Genomic DNA, 22,797 nt, shown 5'->3' with positions numbered 1-22,797 from the left:
GGGACACTTTCTGGGGACCCTCAACTTTGTTGTTTACTTTAATCCGACCACCCCATGTTTTTTTTTGGTTCCTTGATCTATTTTTGGTGCCCAGCTGGAATTCCTCTAAATCCCTCCTGCTATTTTGTCTCACTTTACCTTAAATTATATAGAACCTATCTGGTCTCCCCTAAGGTGCCTCGTACCACAGGTTCCTCTCAGGCACCCTCCACTGGTTTTAGGGACTAGCTTAGTGTCAGCTATACTTTGGCTTCATCACGGGTTTAAGCCATTTTACTGCATTGGTTTCTGTGAGGGGTAAGCAATGAGAGGCGAACACAAAGTTGCAGTATTCTCAATATTCGCCATTTTTATTAAAATATAAATGGGTTTGTAAAAAGGCCTACCTTGCCCTAACCAACGTAAAATGTCCCTGCTTACGAAATCAAGACTAAAATAAGTTGACCATGTGTCCAAAATCCATCGGGCCGTCACACTAACATACAAAATCAAAAGGTGCAATGTAACTTATATCAATTTATATCATTAACCAAGTTGTGTAAAATATCATAGATATACAGTTTCAACAAAACAACCCTTATCTCCAGGATTTAGTTACCCTTCCCCTGAACTGTTTCAGGAAAAGGAATTTGAAATACTAATTTTTACCAAAGTTCCATTAAGGGTAATGGAAATTACTCTGTCCTGGGTATTCTCCTTAAGATGAAAAAACAAATGTTCTTTTTTGCAATAGGGGTTGAAATATATTGAAAGACCCTCTTTTATAGTGTTTAGGATGGCAAAGCAAAATGTTCAATTTTAACAAAAGCTTGATGTAGTAAAGTTCCTTCAAAACTAGTTGGAATTTAACAAAGAAACAATCTTTTATAGTTCAGGATGGGCAAAACAAAAAGAATCAGTTTAACAAAGGCTTGATATAATAGTTATTTTCCAACAAAACCTTGGATTGCCTGGTGTACTCCCCTGCCATGAACTCATCCACTGAATTATCTAATTTCAACAGTCTTAATAGAACAAAAAACTCTTCAACACAAAATTCAATTTCCTGATACACTCCCCTGCCAGGAATGTTCTCCCTTTGGCTCACACAGGTCCCCCAGTGCACTCTCCTTCCAGGTAACGTTTCCCAAAGAAGGTTCAACTGAAAACTTTGGATATCCTGGTTTACCCGCCTACGAGGAATATCCCCTTTTTGACTCATACGGGTCTCCTGGTGTACTCCCTTGCCAGGTATCTCTCCCAAAAAGGTTTAATTACCTGATGCTGTCATCAGGTCTCTGCAACCTTCATCTTCCTTTTTAAATGTTCACCCAATTGCACCACCCCAGTAGCCAACACTTGTTTCTCCTATACTGGCATCTCTTATGTCAGGGTTTGTTCAAGCTCCTTCTGTCAACCTCTTTTACAATGCCTCTTGGCAATGCTTGTTCCAGGTTACTCCCAACTGACCTCTCATGTCCTGTGAATTGTACAACTTCTGCCTTTTTGTTTCTCTTACAGTGTATTTTGGCTTCACTCCTCTACTTCATCCCAGTATTTACAGCCTTCTGGGATTTGAAGTCCAAATGATTACCATAGTATTTTTTAAGTTCTCTGTTGTTGCAGACGTTTATCTACATCGCAAATCTCATCAACATTCAATATTAAAGGGTGTTTTAGAGGAGTTGGGTACACGTAAAGGATAAATAAAGTTCTACTTCAGATGTTTACCAGAAGTAAGTTTTAAGACCTCACAATTAAAGTGTTCTGAATAATGACAGCAGGCCATTAGAAACTCTGGGATTAAGGTTTCTTCTTCACAATCAAGGGAAGAATACTGTGTCTCCCCTGTTTAAGCCATCACTTCCCATGTGATCCACCCTCCAAATACCCCTGCCTAGTACCCCGAGCAACTTGGGAGGAGACTTTAGGCTGGGGAATCAGTGATGACTCCAAAGGAGTCATCACATAACTCAGTGTACCTTTTTGTTAGCCATTGGGTTTACAATGTTTTTTAAAAAGCTGGGTGTCTGCCATTTTATGTGTTAGGGCGTACTTTTTTCTAGGTGACCATGAGCTGGCTTCAGAATGGCAGTTCTGACCATGTCAGCTCTTGTTAGCCCATTGGGCATCATCCTTATTTTCCTAACTGGTTTGGGCCAGTATAGGTCCCTGAACTATCCCTTTCACTTCTGGTGGGGATGGCTAAGGCAGAGTGGCAGTCCTACTAACCAACCCAATGGTTGATATCTGACCCTCAGACCCCAATTTCTTTTAAGGATTGTGTAGCTAGCCTTTGGCAATGCCCTTTGATTGCAAGGTTTCTTTAAGCGTTGTCCTTTTCTTGTTGCCCTCTCTTGGTTTCCTGTTCTGTGACGAGGAGATCTTTGCTGCTATTGCCACCGTTTCGAACCTTTACATGTCCATACTGTTTAGGGACCTGCAGAGGGTATTTGCCTCTGGAAGTCGATATCTTCTGCAGTCTCTCCACATCTGTGTTTGAGTCCTCGAGGCCAGAATAGTTTTTTGGCAGTTTTACCACTGCCACATGCTGTTTACCACCTGAATCTTCATTAATCGGGCTGTGGTTTGTGCAAAAAGTCCAGAAAGGTGGTTGAAGCCTCAACTACAAACCGGATAGTCTGCTTGGGATGTCTGTGTACCGCAAGCTGTTGTCTCCATCTGGCACCTTTTGCTGTCGTGTTGCTGCCTTGTTTTGTTCATCTTGCTACTGGGAGCCATTTTCGCCGATTCTCTCTTCATAGTGAAGTCTTCCTCGCAGTATTTTTCACTCCTGGCTTGAAGGTAGAGTTCCTGGAAGGAGCCGTCGTTCCTTTCTTTGGTCGCTGGGATCTTCGTTGACCCAGGGTGCCAGTCTTTTGCAATGAATCCTTCAAATCGCACTGGGGAAAGAGATGTTAATTCATTGGGTTTTTTTCGGGTTGCTGGATTAGTTTACACCGAAACCGCTGATGTGTGACCCTGCCTGTAGGTACTGGGGTGTGCATTTATTAGATATACTCACCCCCAGTTGTTTCCAATGTCCATGGTAGAGATTCCTGGAAGGCGAGTCTATACAGTGATTCCCGTAGACTTCCATTGGGGCTCTTCGTGGTCTGCTGCTTCTTCCTCCCGGGCCTGGATCCATCTTCCGACCTATGGAACACTTCTTTGGGGTCTCCTGTGGCCTTTGTTGTGGTTGCCTGTCACAGAATTGGCCCCTGTGTTGTCAAACAGACTTATCTCCAGTAAAGTAGATGACCGATTAACTTTCTCCCGTTCATTCCAGTGGACCTGTGAACTTACCTGGAACTCTCCAAAAGAAAAGCCCTGCATTGGCCATTTTTCCTTGATCCCCCAAGGTGTTCGGTGAGCACTAGATTTTGTTGGTACTTAACTATGAGTTTGAGGTTTTCAAATGCATGTCTTCCATTGGACTGTAAGTGTGACATTGTGACTATTTCTAGAAACCCTGTAACTATTTTTCCCATGAAATGTATGAATCGGGTAACTGGTGCTAAAATGTTCGACTAATTCTTGGGCTTGTGGCTAGGGTTTACAATTGTTTAATTCTCTCTGCCTATAGAATATTATTATATGTGCTTGTGCATTTAGACTTGTATAATGCCCTAGAGGGTGCAAATGAATATGGAGTACTGTTTCTAGTCCTCATGGATTTCTTACATATTTTTTCTGTTTGGTGAAATGTGTTCTCTTCTTTTCCCATAGTATACCTATATGTGCTAAGTGCTAACAACTAGGTGTAGGGCCCCCCACACCCTCCCACATATAGCAGGGTTGGGGTGTGTCTACAGGACAATGTATTCTGGCCAGTCCGATAGCGTAGAATGCTGCTAGGCTTGATGGTTATCTGGTTCTCTCCACACCTTATTTTATTTTGTGTGCTTAACCTTGGTATGGGAGGTCCATATATACACTGGGGTTATGAGAGTCCTTGTATAGGCACTACTGTGTATATAATATGCTGGTATCTTTTTAATGCGGTGTATTTATACCCAAAGTACTAATTTATACTACTAGTGTTCTATGTGTTACTTTATTAAAGGATACATTTTGCAATATATCACAGTAGTGTCTTTTCTAGAGTTCTGTGTTTACTAATTGTACCTCTGTCGACCTGCTACCCCTACCTAAGAGTTGAGCATTATCGTTCTAATCACTTTACCTACAGTGAGTGGTTTGGCTTCCTTTTTTTGTCTGGTCTTTTAGCCTTGCCCCTACGGTTATTGGCTGTAGCATCCTCATCAGAGGGTGGTACAAAAACTGCCTTAATAGAGACCCTCATGGCATAGACAAATGAGCTGGTTTTACAAGGCCACTATTTGTTCATGGGTGCAGAATTTGCAGGGGGATACTTCCTGTTTCACATGCTGAGAGTCTGGAGTCACAAGTCTGAACTCGGACAGTGACACTTGTAGCGAATAGACCCAGGAGAGGGAGCTGGTCTGACCACAGGGTGAACCCTGAACACTTCAGGAGGCTTTGAATGTTAAGATACCCAAGCAGGATTCGTGACTGGTCGATCCTACCGGTCTAAAGTGTCGAAGCATGGAAGAGGGTCTTCTAGAGATCAGCACAGAAGAGCAGGGCTTTGCCGGGACTTGGCTGGAGGCAATGCTGGTTGTCTGCAACAGACATCCATAGTTCTTCAGCAGGAGGCTACTCTTTGAAGGGGTCTTGGCTTCAATGACAATCTAAGGATTGGCTGTGAGAGTTCTCCTTTTATCCTAAATTTATGCAGGGGTTGCCCCCAAGATCACCATTATTAATGGTCTACACCATTCAAACTGGCAGGGGCTATCCAATAAACAAATAGTCTCCTGCCTTCACATCTGCTCAGCAACAGACACTCTTTGGGCAAGATGTGGAAATGGACCAGACAGTCGCAGACCCCACTGCCAACCACAAACACATACTGCCACTTTGCCTGTAAAGGGCTTTCCTTATATTGTGTTTTCTGACCCGTTAGGTCAGGTAGAAGGCCAAAGGAGAAGATGGCCAAAGGGCAGACGAAAATGGAAAAACGTGTGACACAGCCATTTTAGACTATATGGTACTCAAAATGGCATTATGCTGTAAATTGCAAAAGGGCACTGTGAAGGCATCATGAAGCAAGACACAGACAACAGATTCAAAGTTCAAACAAAAGTAGTTTACAAACTTAAATGTCAGGATGGTTGAATGCCTTACTTGCCCTAGGCTAAGGTTGGATTTCTCTAACTAGAGAAATTAAGGAAAGTCAGCGACAGTAAGTTCAACTTAAGTCTGTCTTTGTGCAAAACCTATACTTGCCCACACAACTAAAGCTAAACAAGGTGTAGGGATGTCGGCAACAAAAGAAACAGTGTTCCAAATAAAGTTCTGAGTTTCTCTTGGCTTGCTTTCCAGCTCCCCTTCCCAAAGTTCAAGACATTTCCACAAAGTCTCGGTGCTCCCTTCCCCAAGCTGAAAACAGTTCCAAAAGAGTCCCTGGGTTCCCTTCCCCAAGAAGACAATACAATTTCACAAAGGTCTCAGGGTTTCTTCCCCCAATACTCCCACACAGTTCCAAAATGGTCTTGGATTTCTTTTTTCCTACGGCGTCATCAACACTTACAAAGTCTTGGGTTTTCCCTCTCCAAAACGTCCTCTTAGTCAGCTTAGCAATTCACAATTAATTTCAGACTCTTAATATTCAGAAAACCAGTTCCAGGTCAACTTAACACTCCTTCTGCTTCCTTGACAGTTTAAACCGATTGCTTTCTTCTGTTTCACTTCAGCAATCTTTCTCCGTTTGTTTCCTTGACTTGCACAGATAGGTTTTCCCCGGTCTAGGTGCAGTTTTCGAACCACACGGTCCATTCATTACAGGTCACGCAACCGGTACCCCCAGGCTTTCTTGCCCATGCAGATTTCTTCGTAGCGGTACGTGTTTTCTGGTTCACATTCACTTGCCTTTCTCCTTGCCAGCCTTTTGCCTTTGCCACACTGTGTTTTCCTCTTTTGCCAGTCTCTTGACTTTGCCACAATGTGCTCTTTCATACAGTTCATTCTGTGGTGCTTTTTCCTTCACCCCATTACTTTCACAATCTTTAGTAATATTCACTAAATGCTTTTCATTGTATTTCATAAGGCTGGTTCTTTGTTTTTCATTCTAATTTCTGTGTACTTAACTCAAGCTTGCCTTCTACACACAGGCTTATCAAAAGCCTTTACTTTAGTTCGGTATTCAATAGTTCTTAATTCTGATTCTTTCATTCACAGCTCATCTTGTTCTTATTGTTCCCCACAACCCTTCACTTTGGGTTGCCTTTATCTTGCACATCTCATTTCGTTCATTCAGCAATCACTTTTGCCCTGTAATAGCTCCTGTGAGTGCCTCGGTACGAGTGTTCCCTTGTTTTCACTTAACCGGTCCCTGGCGACTGCTTTCCTTTTCCTATGCTCGGCATACACGTTTTTGTAGTATTGCGAGCCCCGCTCACACTCCAGTCTTCTTTCTGTGGGTTGCTGGCAGCTCCCCTCGCTTCTCGCAGACACTGGTGATCGCTTGCAGCAATTGGATTTCTCCCATGTCCAGCAGCTCCTGTTGAGGGCACCCGACCAGGGAGGCTGACATCACTGTTGCCCTCTAGCGTCCGCCTGGGACTCTGTGCCACAGTCTCTCCGGGATACTTGCCAGAGTACTGGCCTCCAGGCAGGACCCTCCTAGGCAGCCTACTCCTCTACAGGATTTCTCTCCCTTCAGGCCCGAAACACTCTCCTCTCTTTGGTTGTCGGCCCAACCTTTTATGCAGCTGCAACCATTTAACAGGTTGCAGGAATGAGTCTTCAAGCCCAATTGCCTGACCATAGTTATTAGAGTTCTCTGGACATGACTGACCCTCACAACGGTCTGTAGCCTTCTTCCTCGTCTCAGTACCATAGTGGTATGAGTTAATGGAAACGTGCACAACTCCCAGTTGCCCCCTCCATGTACCAGTACCACTTAAATTCTGGGGCTTGAAGTCCAAATGGGGAAAGTAAGTGTTTCCCACAATTTAGGTTGTGCAAAGTCCCTTAAAATGTTTGGGGAATGGAGGGTTCCTCATGGAAGTAAAAAAAAAAAAAAAAGGAAAAAAAGGGATATTGTGTCTCACCGCCTCCTAGTAGTGCTTTCGCAGGGTCAGGATTCAATAGTGATGGCCTTTCTTTGGCCCCCTGAGAAGAGGCCAAGTAGGGGAAAGAAGTGAGGATGCCCCCAGATTTCTCACATAATGCAAGAAAAATCATGGTACAAATCTATTGTCTTGAATGCATCATGCAGGGAAACAAAGTACCCCTGCCACACTTAACTGTACAGTGATGTGTGCAGCTTAAAAACAAGGATTTTGTAATGGTGGACAGGGTGCCCCACTGATAGCCACAGGGACAATCAGTGCCCCCAAAATAGATTAGCTAAGCAAGGTAAGTAAAGTAAACAGAAAAAACGTATCATATGCTGGTGAGGAAACCATCTCTGCAACTGCCTTTGTAGTGTTAGGATTCTCATTATAGTTTGCGCTTTAAAAAAACACTAAAAACCTCTGCTCTGATAGATTTGTCATACTATGCACTCACAGTACAAGCCCCACAGTGTCACCCAGGGCACTAGGGGAAAGGCCCATCACTTTTCTTTGGAACTGATTTTGAATGGGCTCCAGGCACAAGCAATTAGAATAGCCCCATATTTCACTACCGTACAAAAGGGACACATGTACTTCCACCTCCAGTACTTCATAACATTTAGCCAATCTTTTCCCACTGCATCCAAAAATAAAACCTTAACAGCTCTCTAAAACTCTCCTTGCCGTCATTCTTGTATGTGGTAGCCAGCTGCCGCTCTTGGCAAACAATAGGCCCAAATAGTTTTATGAATCCAGAAGTTTTATTTTAAGCCTGCTGATGAACCAGGAATTTTCCAAACCGCTTTTACCAAAGACCATCATTTATGTCTCTGAAAGTTCACCTTCAAGCCATGAACAACAAAGAAATATGTTTGCATGGTGAAAACTGTGTTGTAAGCCCCTCGACGTGAGATCAATCAGTCCAGTGGCATTGCCATACATTAGCGTGCCATAGCTAGCACAATGTAGATCCAGTCTATTAGTTCTACCTAAAGAATTAAATTGGTTAGGAAAAGAATGAATAATAACTAGGCTAATACAGCTTTGTCCCATACCCTTATTTGTTTGAAAGTCCAGCGAGTAAACATTGGCCCCAGAACAACAACATGCTGTAGTTGAGGTTTCTGTATATATTAATTGAATTCCTGTAGTAGGTCCTTCGGGACACCAAGCCTATACAGTATGAGCCATTACATCGACTGATCCAAGAGTCAAAAGCTTTAGCAAAGTGCAGGAAAGCAACAAACACTCAACCACCTCTAACTTTAACAGAGTTCTCAATGATAATATTGAGCAGAAAGCAATGGTCGATTGTGTTGAAGCCCTTCCTAAACACAGCTTGCATATCTGATAGGAATTTTATTGGTAATGGTGACTGGACGATAGCAGTGGTTGTAACTTACTAAACCTTTTTTTATTCTTAAAGTGGATCAATCAAACTCCTTTTCCAAGATACAGACAGGTCCTGTGAACTGGCAATTGCTTTGAATACCCCAGCTTGCAAAGGGGAGGGGCACCACTCTAAGAACCATTTAAACACTTGCAGTCTGAGACCATCCAAGCCAGCCGTCTTTCCCTTCTTAGCAATAGTAAAATCGATGTAGTCTGAAGCTTCACTATGCTTCCAAGAAGCCAATTTTTAATTCAACTCTTAGATATCTTTAAAATGTGACTCTCAAACGGTGGGAGAGATGGCACTAACATCCCTCTTTTCATTATCACTGAAACTCTTAATAAAGACTTTTATATTGTTTTCACACACTGTCCAGTACATTTCAGTTTTTCAATAATCACATTTCTTCTTTTTAAACAGGCTTTGATAGGACTGTTGCAGCGCATGTAACTCACTCGCATTTAGGGTCTCTATTTTTGACTCCATATATAGCCTCTGCTTAAGTGCTCCAAATTCGGCATCAGACCATAATTCAATGTTGCCACTTCAGAGACATTTTCGGTAGGGACAATCTTCCTGCATAACATAGTAGCGAAGCATTCGAATGAGAAGATTGTTTTGAAAAAAGAGTCAGTTTGAAAGTATGTTCCCATATAAAGAACAGACTTAATCATCCATAGGAACACTCGCCACCATCTCCTTTCTCAATCAGTTCACAGTGGACAATTTGATAACCTAGTCGGCTCCCTTTCCATAAAGGAGCCTAAAGATAAAGGCTTCCAGATTACAGTGAGTGGGTTATGGTTACTCTCTGTGCCTTCTATGAGCAAAAATTCTGCAATTTTATCAAGAGAAATAATCCACCAGACAATCGATCAATGATGCCGATTTAATAATACCAGTTTCTATAGCTCACCCGAGGGCATCAAAGTGCTGTAATAACAGTTATTAGACGTCATTGGGAAAATATATGGTTCAACCTTGTTGGAGATGTTCGAGAAATGGGCTAATGAAAATGAACTGATGGACCCTTTTCAATCGGGCTTCGTGAGGAACGCAGGGACTCTGGCCAACATATTCTTGATTAACATCTTAAAAAGCAGAACGAAAGAAGGAAAACCGGGCGTATATATGGCCTTTATTGACCTGGTTCAAGCGTTTGACCAGGTCAATAGAGAGCGCCTTTGGAGAAAATTAGAAACAAAAAAATGCCCGGGTAACATACTAGAGCAAATTAAAGCACTCTACACAGAGACATCTTTATCAATCCGCCTGAACCAACAAGGAGCGTTATCAAACCCCATAGAAACAGCAAGAGGGGTGAAGCAGGGCTGCCCGTTGGCGCCAACGTTATTTAACGCCTACCTGTGGGATTTCAGAGATTCGGAAGCTGAAATTAGATCTTAACCCCCCAAAAATAGGTGGGACCACCCTGTCTCGACTACTATACGTGGATGACCTAATATTAATAGATTAAACGCCGATAGGACTACAAAGGCAACTTGAAAATCTGAGCAGATATGTCGAAAAAAACAATTTAGAGATCAATAAGAGTAAAAAAAAAAATCATGGTGCTACAAAAAAGTAACACCTCAAAAAACCCATTTTCATGGCAGTTGGAAGGTGCAAAGATCCAGACGGTAATGGAGTTTAAATACCTGGGAGTGTTACTGAGAAACAACCAAATGGAAATAAGTATGCAACATCATCTCTGGGAAAGAACGAAGAACTTAACATCCCAAGCTAAGATCATTGAAAGGAAATTCTGCCAGTATTCACTCAAACCAATAATACAATTCTATCGCACAAAAGTGATTCCATCAGTTACACATGGAGTGGAGGCCTTTTTTAACATCCCAGAAGAAATCTGGATAAAGTTGGAAAGTTACTTCTGGAGACAGCTTTTAAATCTCCCAACATCCACGCCCATGCCTTTAATAAGAAGGGAACTATGTACCCTATTATTGCAAGGAACTGTATTAAGAAATAAACTGATGATGTACAGGAAAGTGATCATGCCGGAGAGATCGAATATTTTTGATATCATCCACAGAGAAATCTTAGGATCAAATTCCGAAACTTTAAAGAACTGGCAACAGAAAAATACCCTATTACTGGAAGAAATAGGATCTTCAGAAGAAGAGCTAATTCATAATCCAACAAAAGTTGCAACAAGAATAGAAACTTGGGATTGGATAAAGACTCTTGACACAGCGGGGTCATACAAACTAGCGGCACATGCAACACCGATTTGCAAAAAGCTAAATGAAATAAGATCCTACCTGAAGCTCTTTCCAAGTAGAAAACATCGACAAACATTTTTGAGGGCACGCCTTAACATTCTACAGACAAACGAGATAAGGGCAATCAGAGGAATATCCGTTTTTGTGCAAGGAAACTTTAAGGCACCTGCTCTTAAACTGCAAGGGCTTAACTGAATTGAGAACTACGCACATGTTACATCTGTTTGAGGATTTACTCTTCTATGATGAACAATACTGGTGGAAACGCCTAATAGAAGGTGAAGGAGTAAAGGAAACAATTGCAGTGACACAATTTTTGCAAAACATCAATTTCAGAAAAACATGAAGATGCAAAAGCACGAGGAAGGAATTAGGAAGCAATAGCGGGATGTGGATTTTTGGACTTGAGTGAAGTAATTTTGTAAAAGAAAATGTGAAAACATTTTTTAAGTAAAAAAAAAATAAAAAAAAAATAAAAAAAAAATAAGTTATTACCCACCTCGTTGTACTCCATTTATTGACCTCTGAAAGATGAGTTGGCCCCACCGGGATTCGAACCTGCATTAGCAGGCTACGCACAGATGTCCTAAACAAGGGCTCAGCTCGCTGTGCTATCTGACCGGCTATCTGATAGCTTTTGGCAGAATGTCACCTATGCACCTCACATTTTACCAGCACAAATGTTTGCATGAAGTTGTTAATTATGCACCCCCTCAAGTCCTGTTTGGAGGTCAAGGCATTCCGAGCTGGAATACCCCAGTGTTCCTTAAGCAACCCCAAGTCTGCAGAAGTCTGTGCACGGCTCCCTAATTTTGCACTAAAGTCACCTATACTAATGATAATGGCTTCTCTACCTGCTTAAATGGAGTGAATGAGTGCATTTTTAGAGAAAAGAAACAGGAACACACCCCCGTTAAATAGCCACATTTTCAAATTTGGGATGCAATATTAAAAAAGCAAAAACTCTAGGATGGAGCAGGGTTAGGTTTAGATGCAGTGAGTGAGGAAGTGGGAGCCAAGCAGGGGTTTTTGGGAGGCAGTAGAGCGGGGAACCGAATTAAATATAAGGTGCACATAAAAAGTACAAATTCAAGTCCACGTTTCTGGCAAGAATGCATTTGTGATTAAAACACATAGATCCTAACAGACCAACATTGTGCAACATGCCACGGCATAGCATACCAAAACGCAGAGCAGAGCAGAGCAGAGTGAAGTTAGCATAGGTTAGCATAGCACAGCCACTTGGCAAATAAATAGCAATCTAACCAGCATAAAAGCACCACAAAGGTAGCATGTCCACATGTCGTAATATGATATTGGAGTGGGTGCCCCCCAGCCCTCACTGACACCCACATTCCTGCCCAAGACCAACAGATTCTAAATTTAAAATCTGCTTGTCCAGAGCTTTACAGGCATGTGAATGGATGAAATGCACTTCATAAGAGTAATTATATCGGTATAGGAATTGTATTATAAATTAGGCACACGGGGCACGTTTAATCTGGCATAAGGCAGACTAGGAGAACCCCTAATGACCATGTTCCACTACTTCCATCCCCACTCGCTGCAGTAGACCAAATTAAATCATTGGCCCTGGGGTCCAAAAGGAGGCAATGTGAACAATGTAAGGCATGTTGCTGTGTATGTTTTGGGCAGGACGATACATGCTCTATTTAATGTTGTGAAATATGTAAAAGTGTGTTGGGAAGCTTGAGAAAGCTAATTTTCAATATCATCAGAAAATACACTTGGTAATGTGCACACAAATAAGAAATGGGATCACGAAAAACATGCACGCCTAAGTCTTCTAAAGAGCGCAAACAATGTGAGGAATGGCCTCTGAAATATACAGTACCTTTCAAAACATATTTTTTCCTTTGTTTGTTTAGCCCGGCTGCTATAAGGGAAATGTTCAGAACACCACGGCGACTCCTAAAGTGTGCATACCTAACACCACAGCAACATAAGAGGAATGGTGTGTAAATATTTTGTATATTAGACTTATTGCTTAATGATAATATAAGTCTTCTAACACAATTCGTTTTTTCTAGAAATATGTGGAAGCCTATTTTGCACACCTAAGCTTTTGAGGGTAAGCTGCATATCCCTTCTTTTTTAAATGTGGACTTGTCATTTCTGCAGTTTTTTAATAGTTATTCAATATCTTCCCAGGGCCAGGCTTCAAAATGCATATCTGAAAGTCTTGGTGCAGAAGTGGATCCAGAGATGTCTTGGTCAAGTTCTTTAGCCACGCCCCCTACACTTTCCTCCACAGTGATAATAGGTAATCCAAAGTCAGTACATGCCGAAAGTGATACTGTTGAATAAAGGGCCGAAGCTCTGATTTTAATTTTAGAAATGTTTTGTCTAATGTGTATTTGCAGCTGTACCTGATTGTGCTTCCATGTGGTAGCCCCTTTACTAAACACATCAGTGAGTGAGTTATTCAAGTGCCATCCTAAGCCTTTTTTTTCAAAACGATCCAGATGTGTCTTATATCTAAATAACTGTAAGCCCCATATGTTTTGTACCTTTCTAGTATCAAAGGAAGTCTTGGAAATCCTCATCGTTAAAATGGGCACATGTATGACATGCAACCAATTTCTCTTGTGAACCATAAGAATTTGCTATGCCACATTAATGCACTAATGGTCTTCCACTCCATGCGCCATGGTGGTGATGGTGTTATTGCCAACAGCAAAACGTTTTCAGCTTTTGGGATCTCTGAACAGCTCTCAGAATTTAATACATTAGATGCAAGTGTGAGGTAACTTGGGGAATGAAGGGGGGGGGGCGCTAGAGAGCCCAACCAAGATGGCAGTGAGCCCTCTGAACTACGAATAAATCCAGCCAAAATCCTGCTGTTTATCTGACCCAAAGATATGCTGTGAATGAGCAACAAGTTTGCTAGGGGTCCCAGGCATATCCTGCCGAAATCAGGGGTTACTAGTGCCCCGCATCGCAGAGAATCGTGAGAAGGAAGCAGAGCCGCGTGACAGAAGCAGGCCACAGGGGAACGTGGCATGCTGTGAGGACAGGGGCGCCGGAGAAGCCAAGCCGGAAGGAAGTTCTGGGCAAATCTCCAGCCCGGATGGGAGCCGATATGTAGTAAGGTGGTGGATAGAGGGGCTTAGAGAGAACACCCTTCGGGTACACCAGCAGGACCAGGTTGGGAGACCCAGCTGGGAACAGTGGTGAGTGGAGAGCTGCTCCGTATTAGAGGAAGAGCGCGGCACAGACAGCAGCCGGGCCGTGGCAGCAGGGAGGGCTGGGCTGACAACGCGCTGCACGGCCGGTCTGTCCCTCGCTGCTCCAGACCTCCAGAGGAACACTGCGACTGGTGGTCCGGCACTGAAGCCAGCTGAAATTGCTCCCGACCGAGGTAGGAGGGACCAGAGACTCTCGGTTAAACAAGAGAAGAGGCAGGAGAGTGCCGAACGTCCGCAACAGGGCATAATAACGTGGCAGTGAAGAAACCTCACCAGGAGGAGAGGACCTCCTCCAGTGGTGCCACGGAAGCGGCAAGCAGTCCGGAGGAGCAACGACACGGACAGGTCTCCCTGAGGCGGGGGGGACCAAACCCCAGGGCATCGGAGGGAGAGCTCCTCTGATACGCAGCAGGAAACCCGCCAGTTATCACACACGCACCCAACGAGCAGAACGTGTTACTCTGTGGGGCACCAGGACACAGAGCTGCAGACAGTATCAGGTTAGATAAATGATTCCCCAGCCCTAATATTCTGACTCCTCGAGCCCCCACGACCACTGGTGACTTACCATTAATCGCAAGGGGGCCAGAGTAAAAGGAGGCGCTTACCCACCCCTAAAGGCCTGCAGTTGAACTACAAAGCAAGAAGCCGCCCGGGCAGACGACACCTCAGGAGTCTCGGCTGCTGGGCATCACCAGAGGTGACCACGCAAGGTTCTGACAGAATCGGCCGAGCACCTAACACACATAGCAAGGCCTGCAGCCCTAGGAACACCCCACCCTGGGCCAGTGTGAAAGAGTGCCCCTGCCCCGGCGAGAGACCCGTGCAGGGAGAATGTTCACCTTAAAATAGCCAGGCGGCACCGCTGTAATTCCCAGTGCAATCGCTTCAACCTCTTGGCCCGAAGGACTACTCCCTCCCATGAAACCAGGCCGGGGAGTAACTATATCAAACTGATCTTGACTAGAGAAAATGGGGCATACTGAATCATCATGTTCCAGCATCGCTGGGACGATTACATACAAGGGCGAGAGGACACACAGGGACCACAAAACAGGCAGCGCAAGTAGGTGGGGAAGACGCCACCGTAAGCACCAGATCCCCAAGAACATTTATTATCTTCATATCATATTATCTCGAGGACAGTGCCCACGACCATCAGAAAGAGACATATACCCTACGGAGTAAGGGGGCCAAGGCGGAGGAGAGATATAAGCGGAGAGCAACAGACCAAAAGATGGCCAAGGCAAATAAGAGCGGAAACAGCAAACCAAGCTCCAATTTGAGGCTGCTTCACAACCCAAGTCCATCGAGACTACGGAACCCCTCAAGGGGTGTAACACGTAGACAACTCGCAACACTTCAACGCCGTTCCATGATATGAGATGTTCAGTTAGCTGCAAAGCAGCATACAGTCCCTCGATGGGAAGATGGACACGTTAACATGCAAGGTGGATCACATGCAAGTCCACCTAGACAAACATGGAGAAAGACTGGATGAAGCAGAGGGAAGGATCTCAAGGGTTGAGAATGAGGCGGCTTCGACATCATCTAGAGACTTGCAACAAATGAAGAGAACGCTGAAACTTCCAAGAGGAATAACCTGCGAATAATTGGCATTTGTGAAATAGCGGACCAGCGGAATATGGAGCCTATGGTGGAGGAGATCCTGAGGGAAGCTCTGGGCCTGGATGGATTTTTAAACATCTTTGTTGTGTAAAGAGCAAACAGAATACCCAGTGGCAGGAAGCCAATACTCGGTGCTCCACCACGACCAATAATCGCACGAATGCTAAACTATCGGGACAGAGACTCAGCCAGTGCTTTAAGTGGGGTAAGAAATTGAGGGGGGGCCCTCGTTTGGGGGCGTGGCATCCGCTGTGGGCGTGGCCTAAAAGTGCACAAATCATAGTAGGGTGCGCAAACAAATATATAAATGTAGTAGAGCATTTATATGCGATATATAAATGTAGTAGAGCATTTATATATTTGTATGCGTACTAGTATGGTTTGTGTATTTTTCAAGCCTTCTTTTATAAACATAGCAATGTTACATATTTCTATGTTTATAAAAGGTGGCTTGAAAGTGTACAAACCATAGTAAGTTACGCACACTTGTGTGCTTCCCTTACTATGGTTTGTGTACTTTTCAAGCCACCTTTTATAAACATAGACATTTGTAACATATTTCTATGTTCATAAAAGATGGCTTGAAACGTACAAGCCATCTTTTATAAAGCGTTGAGGACGGACAAAACCCAAGGTGGTTTTGTCCGTCGACAAAGCTTTATAAAAGATGCCTTGAATTGTGTACGTTTCAAGCCGTCTGTTATAAACGTAGAAATATTTCTACGTTTATAAAAGATGGCTTGAAACATACACATTTCAAGGCATCTTTTATAAAGATTTGCCAAAGGAGACAGGCACTTCGGGCTCAGTGATCGCTGCTCTGAGCAGGGATCACAGAGCCCAAGGCGTCTTTCACCCTCTGGGAACCCGCGGGCTCCGTGATGTAATCTACGTATTAGATCATGGAGCCTGCAGGTTCACAGAGGGTCAGTGACCTGGCGAGGGCAAACGAAGGAACTGTAACTTCCCTGATGACCCCTCAGATGGGGGGTCATCGGGGAAGTTAGTGACTGACAGAAGTGCCAGCCAGCCTCAGCGACGCTGTGGCTGGCTGGCACTTCTGTCCACATGCCTAACGTTACACTGGCGCGCGCATCTCCCGTCGCGGCTGCGGCCGTGGCGGGATAATGCGTCCTGCCATGGCGTGGTGGGACCGGGGGGCCCCGGCAGGGCCCCGGCTCAGCCCCACTTTTTGGAGCCTGGCGGGGCCCGGCCCCGGCAGGCCCCGGCCCACTTAAAGCACTGAACTCAGCCCTTCGGAAGGCGAGAGAGAAGGGGACCCTCGCATACAAAGGCGATACGATACAAATCTTCCCGGATTTCTCCGATAAAGTCCAGGCGTTGCGCAGAGCCTACATCGACGTGAAGAAGAGGATGTGGGAGATATTCGCTATGCCATGATGTTTCTTGCCAAGCTCCGGGTGGAACACGAAGGGCGCACGCTGTTCTTTACCACCCCAGTTGAAGCCAATTAATTCCTTGAACGCCTACTCCGGAACCCAAGATCCAGGGGAACAATGACTGAGACTGCACCAAAATGAATAAAATCATCAGGGACCAGGAGTCAACGAACAACAGAGAAAGAAACTAAGGGGCTAGGAATGGACCTTATCGTCGTAAGTGCAGAGACATGGCCGGGCCACTCGTTGCCGCCCAAGCCTGTTTAACAGACCTAGATGCTGGCAGATTGGGGGAGCCAGCCCAGGGAGGGGGATGGAAGGTATATTACTGACAGGGTGGGGGTAGAGGAGGGGGAGGGTAATGGGCATGGTACATGTCGAGAGGAAGCATCACAACACACAGAAAGGAATGGGTTACACAACGGAGAGGGTCCAGGTCTACAGTCTAGGGCATACCCGGGTCCAGAAAAGGGGTTTTGAAACTGGAGTGCGATAACTTGAGTTATGGCTGGGTCAATCGGATGCCTCGCATGCAGTGTGCGAGGGATGAATTGCCCATTCGAAATGCCAAAGAGTCCTCCTTTATCGGCAGCGTCACTGAGTGGGAATTGCGTTCCTGCAGGAGACGCACCTCACACAAGAAGTTGAATCAAAATTCGGCAAAGCCTGTGGCTGCCAACAATAGTTTTCTTCTTACTCATCCTATGCGAGAGGGGTGGGCATTCTTGTTCACAGTGCGGCAGGGTTCAGTTTAATTTCCACAATCAAAGATAGTGAGGAGAGGGGTCTGATAGTGTGGGGCACGATACAGGGCCGCTTGAACAGTCGAGTTAACTATTATGGGCCTAATCGGGACACAGTCACAATTCTGGAATGGCTTAACCGGCCTTTGGGGAGACTCCACCAAGACATATAATTTGGGCAGGGGCTTTTAATGAGGTGATGGACCTGGTGCTTCACCGCACAATAGGCCCACCCTGACCAAAGTATATAGGATATAGTGAACTAAGAGGTATGAGTCAGACGTGGTAACTAGAGGATATGTGGAGACTCAAGAATCAAGGGGTGTGACAATATACCTTCCACTCATCGGTCCATGGTATTGCACCTCACCTGGACTTCTTTTTGATTTCTCAGGCACTAATGGGGGTCATAACAGAGGTCACCATCTTGGCCCGCACACTTTCAGATCACGCACCGCTACTATTAAACTTGCAATTAGCGGGGAGGGAGAGGAAACCATGGGAATTTAAAAGCGAGGCTCTGGCAGACACATTGTTCCGTGAAGGCATATCGAAGTCTATATACACTTTCTTTGAGACCAACGAGTGCTCGGTGGAATCGGTGGGAATCCTCTGGGAGAGTTTCAAGTGTGTGATACGAGGGGAGTGTATTGCCAAAGAGGTGGGGATGCTTAAGCAGATCAGACGCCAGCTGGGTGTCGTGGATTCACGAATAAGTGCACTACAGATAACCGAGGGCCTAGCGACCCCCAGCCATGTGCAGAAACCAAACAACTCATGGAGCAGTTTAAGACGTTGACGCACAGGGAGGTGAGAATACTAGGGTGGGGAGCAGCCATGAGGCAGTACGGGGAATGGCAGAAACCGGGCAGACTATTGGCAAGGGCCACGAAGTTGGAAACACACAAGGGATGACGAAGTTGGAAACACACAAGGGATGGGTCACATCTATAATAGATAAGCAGGGGGTAGAGGGATTTGACGACGCTGGGATAAAACAGGAGTTCTTCTGTTTTTATGAAGACTTGTACTCATCCCATCCCAAGCAGAGTTAGAGGGATGCTTAGATCTGGTGGCCCTATATTGGTGCATAGAGGAAGATAGAGCGGGACTGAATCGCCAAATAACCTTAGAAAAAGTACTGACGGCCATTAGAGCTCTGCCCTCCGGGAAGGCCCCCGGACCAGACGGGTTTGAGAAGGAATTTTAGAAGTAGTACACAGCAAAGCTAGGCCCCTACCTCTTGCAAATGTATCACCAAAGTGCCCTAGAAGGGAGATTCCCGGAGTCCGTGAGGGAGGCCCTAGTCACAGTCTCACCTAAACCTGGCAAGCCAACAAACTACTGCGTATCATACAGACCGATTTCCCTCTTAAATTTAGATAACAAGATCCTAGCTAAGATATTGGCTTCTAGATTGGCACCCCTGATGCACAAGATGGTGAGAGCTGACCAGGCCAGATTTATCCCGGGACGCTCCACTTCTTTTGGGGTACGGAGAATGTTTGGACTGATCTCAGCAACTGATCAGAAAGACCACGTAGTCGCAGCACTGCTAGATGCCCCCAAGGCGTTCGACTCGGTAGAATGGGCCTTTTTGTTTAAATTTTTGCGTAGAATGGGGTTAGGAGAGCAATATATCACCATGGTATCGCTACTGTACGAGTCACCTATAGCCAGAGTGCAGGTGAATGGCCAACTCACCCCGGGGATAACTCTGAACAGGGGTATGAGACAGGGATGTGCCCTCTCCCCGCTGCTGTTTGCGCTGGCGATTGAGCCATTGGCTGAAAGGGTTAGGGAGGCCCACATACACAGGGCTAGCCAACTCTTCAAACGCAAGGTAGTTCTCTCACTGTATGCAGACAATATGGTATTGTTCACAAGGTACCATGAGCAGAATCTGGACCCCATTATGGAGGATGTTGTCAAATTGGGGCTCTTTTCGGGCCTTGTGATCAACGCTACAAAATCGGTCCTTTTCCTGCTAACAGAAAGTGTGCTACAATATGCTGATAAATGGGGGTTTCAATGGCACATTGCACAAACTCCATATTTGGGGGTCACCATAGCCCGGGATGAGAACACATTATTCGAGTAACTATCAAAGGGCATTAAACCAAGTGAGTGAGGCAGCCATCAGGTAGAACAGCTTACCACTTAACCTATACGGCAGGATCTCCTTGATCAAGATAGTACTGCTTCCCCGTTTCCTCTATGTATTTCTCAACGTACCTATAGCAGTCCCAGCAGACTACTTCCGGGAGGTGAAATCTCTAATCACTCATTTCATATGGGCTGGTAAACAGCCAAGAGCATCGTGGAATAAGCAAATAGTGCCAATACAGGGGGCGGAGGGCTTGGGTTTACCGGAACTGGAGACTTACAATAATGTGGCGCAGGCGGGTTTGCTCTTCATTGGTTTGGAGATCAAAGGGAGAAGGAGACATGTCGAGGTAGAGAGGGCACTGACTGCACCATTCTTACTACAATCTAGTATTCTCACCGCTCCCGAAAGAGACAACAGAGCAGGGAACATGGTGGAACTCACTTGCACAGCGTGGACACGTATAAAACATAAGTCAAAGACAGAGGGCCTCTACTCCCCAGTGCCGCCAGTCCTTTTCACCCCCGGTATCCCACTCACCTCAGAAAGGGGCTTTGTTAATCTTTTGTGTAAATTGGAAGTGCACAGTTACCGTGATCTGTTTCCCGATGGGAAGTTCAGAACGTTAGACGAGCTCGAGCTGAAGGCCCAGGGGAATCTAAACCCCTTAGAGGTGTTTCTATATTACAAGCTGAAAACATTGCTTCAAAAGATATTCCCGACTTTTCCAGAACAACCAGCAGCGGCTCCAATACTCGATAGGATTATCTCAGGGGGGCAGAACAGGAGGGGGGTCTTGGTCATGTACGCTATGTGCTTAGGCTCTAAGCTGCAGATTTTGTCCCCTCGAGAAAAGTGGGAACTGTCCTAAGGGCACAAGATATCCGGTGAGGAATGGAGATATTGTTGTGTGGGAACTAGGAAGGCAGCAATAAACACCAGATATAAACTAATTAATTGAAAATACCTAGATCCATTTTATTACACCCCTACCAAAATACACAACTATTTTCCAGAGGCAGCCACTGGCTGCATCAGATGCAACAAACCAATGGCAGATTTTATACACATGGCATGGTGGTGCCTCGCAGTACAAACCTTCTGGGAAGCAGTGTGTAAAGCTATTGGAGAAAAAGAAAATGGAATATCACTAATGGCTAGAACTGTCCGGAGACACGATAACGAAAAAGGGAACCGTAGAGTTCATGCTGAGACTGTAATGCTTCTTCTTTTTGTATGTCTTTGTCCTAGTTCTAAGTGTTATGTTGTTACTTTTTGCAAAATGCCAAAATAGAGTTAAAAAAACAAACTTGTGCAATGAAGCATATGATTTGTTAAACCAGAGAAAAACCCTGGAACTCGTGCAAGCATACATCAAAGCTGACCTGTGGTACATTGACCCATAGGAAATGACCCAGAATTTGAGGTACCTTAATTAGCATATTTAGCTTAATTATCATATTTTCACATCTTTTGTTGTTTTCTCTATTTTATTTTATTTGCTCTGCGCACTGAAAATGCGGTATGTACCTTATTATCTCTTGTTTATCTCACATTGTAGTGATTGCATTTTTTTTACTATATGGACACTTCACATTGATGCAATTGTGTGGAATTTGCAAATGATTACTTGATTATGTATTGCTATTACATGTAAGGCTCAGCCCTGGCGAAGGAGTCGTTTACTCCAAAATGCATTGGCACATGAGTTCTTGACATGCAGAGGCAACAGCTGGCCTCCTTTTCTGTTAAAAATTAAAATTACTCAGTTGATCACGTACAATCAAGATTTTGGTTTGGAATCCTGATTTCTCCTTAAGCATTGAGCTTGTTATAAACTATTGGAATTGATTCTTACTACATTGAACCTTTGCAAGTTTATGGTAACCCCTCCCCCCCATGGGGTACAGTTTGTGAGTGACTGACTAGCTGGGTGGTTTCCATTCAGTTTTGTGTGTTGCGGTTTCTGCGTCCAGGTGTTTCTGGACCTTTTACCAGTCAGTTCCTTTAAATTTGAACTATTTAGACAGTAGAGACGTACATTATTTTTACTATTAAGTCTATCTAGTGGTGCCCACCTTTCCCCTTCGACATACCAGTCATCTGCCACCAAGGAAGGGTAAACTGCAAACTGATAGGAAATGTGAATAAGGCCAATGGGCATATGGAATCCCTCTCCACCCCCCAAAAAAACATTGCCCAGGTTGCCTAGTGCCAAATTGTCCTCCCAGTGGAACAGCACTGTTCTGCTGGTATGGGGGGCAATTCGTGGCCTGACCCTGCAAGTGTCTCCCAGCCCACCACAATAACTCCCCCGAGCGCCCACTCCCGCTCACACCACCAACAAACCTGCCCCAGTCCCACTCACCCCACTAGCAATTCCCCTCCACCTGCATAATATACAATGTTGAAAAAACGCAAATTCAATACTTACATGAACTCTGCTAGACCTGTAAATGGAAAAAAAACACATTTTTTATCAGTGTCAGCCCAGCAAAAACCAAACTACACTGCCATGCTCCCATCCTCAGCTTGCGCTACTGAGCAACAGGGGGGTAGTCGCAACATTCATTACTTCAAAACACCCAATGCACACTTACTATGGTGCTCACTTCCTCAGTCCAAATACTGTGCACAGGAAGTAAGCACCACACCAATGTGTAGTGCTAATGCTAGGCGCAGATCCAGCGATCCACACCCAGCAATGCACTTGGTTTTCTTGCAAAACAGCCAGCACCCTTCTATTCCTGGCCACACTCATCTTTGGTGGTCTAGTGACCCCCACACCCCCAGTACAAACAAATGTACCCCTTCCTAGGGGCAGATCGGATGATTACACAACCAATCTGCCCCCAGGGAGGGCTACATTACGTGCCCTATCCATTTGGGGCAGGAGTGGCAGAGTGGCACCCCCACCCCTTTCCCACAAGCCATCCCTGGTGGTCTAGT

The 22,797-nt window shown here is 44.9% G+C and overlaps 1 protein-coding gene across 3 annotated transcripts in view; it reads left to right on the top strand.

Moving 5' to 3' along the window:
• The window catches only part of BRCA2 (BRCA2 DNA repair associated), a 2,020,919-nt gene that overhangs the window by 465,709 nt on the left and 1,532,413 nt on the right, over positions 1 to 22,797 (top strand). For all 3 annotated transcript variants that reach the window (XM_069639263.1, XM_069639261.1, XM_069639262.1), the window contains exons 6-8: positions 12,650 to 12,735; positions 12,812 to 12,852; positions 12,933 to 13,044. In XM_069639263.1, the coding sequence (XP_069495364.1) occupies positions 12,650 to 12,735; positions 12,812 to 12,852; positions 12,933 to 13,044 (239 nt within the window). The remainder of the gene's footprint in view (positions 1 to 12,649; positions 12,736 to 12,811; positions 12,853 to 12,932; positions 13,045 to 22,797) is intronic.

This window comes from Ambystoma mexicanum, chromosome 7q, assembly GCF_040938575.1.
Source record: "Ambystoma mexicanum isolate Mex_15411 chromosome 7q, UKY_AmexF1_1, whole genome shotgun sequence".
Taxonomy (NCBI): domain Eukaryota; kingdom Metazoa; phylum Chordata; class Amphibia; order Caudata; family Ambystomatidae; genus Ambystoma; species Ambystoma mexicanum.
Note: the sequence above shows the minus strand (reverse complement) of the source record. Positions and strands in the feature narration are given on the sequence as shown.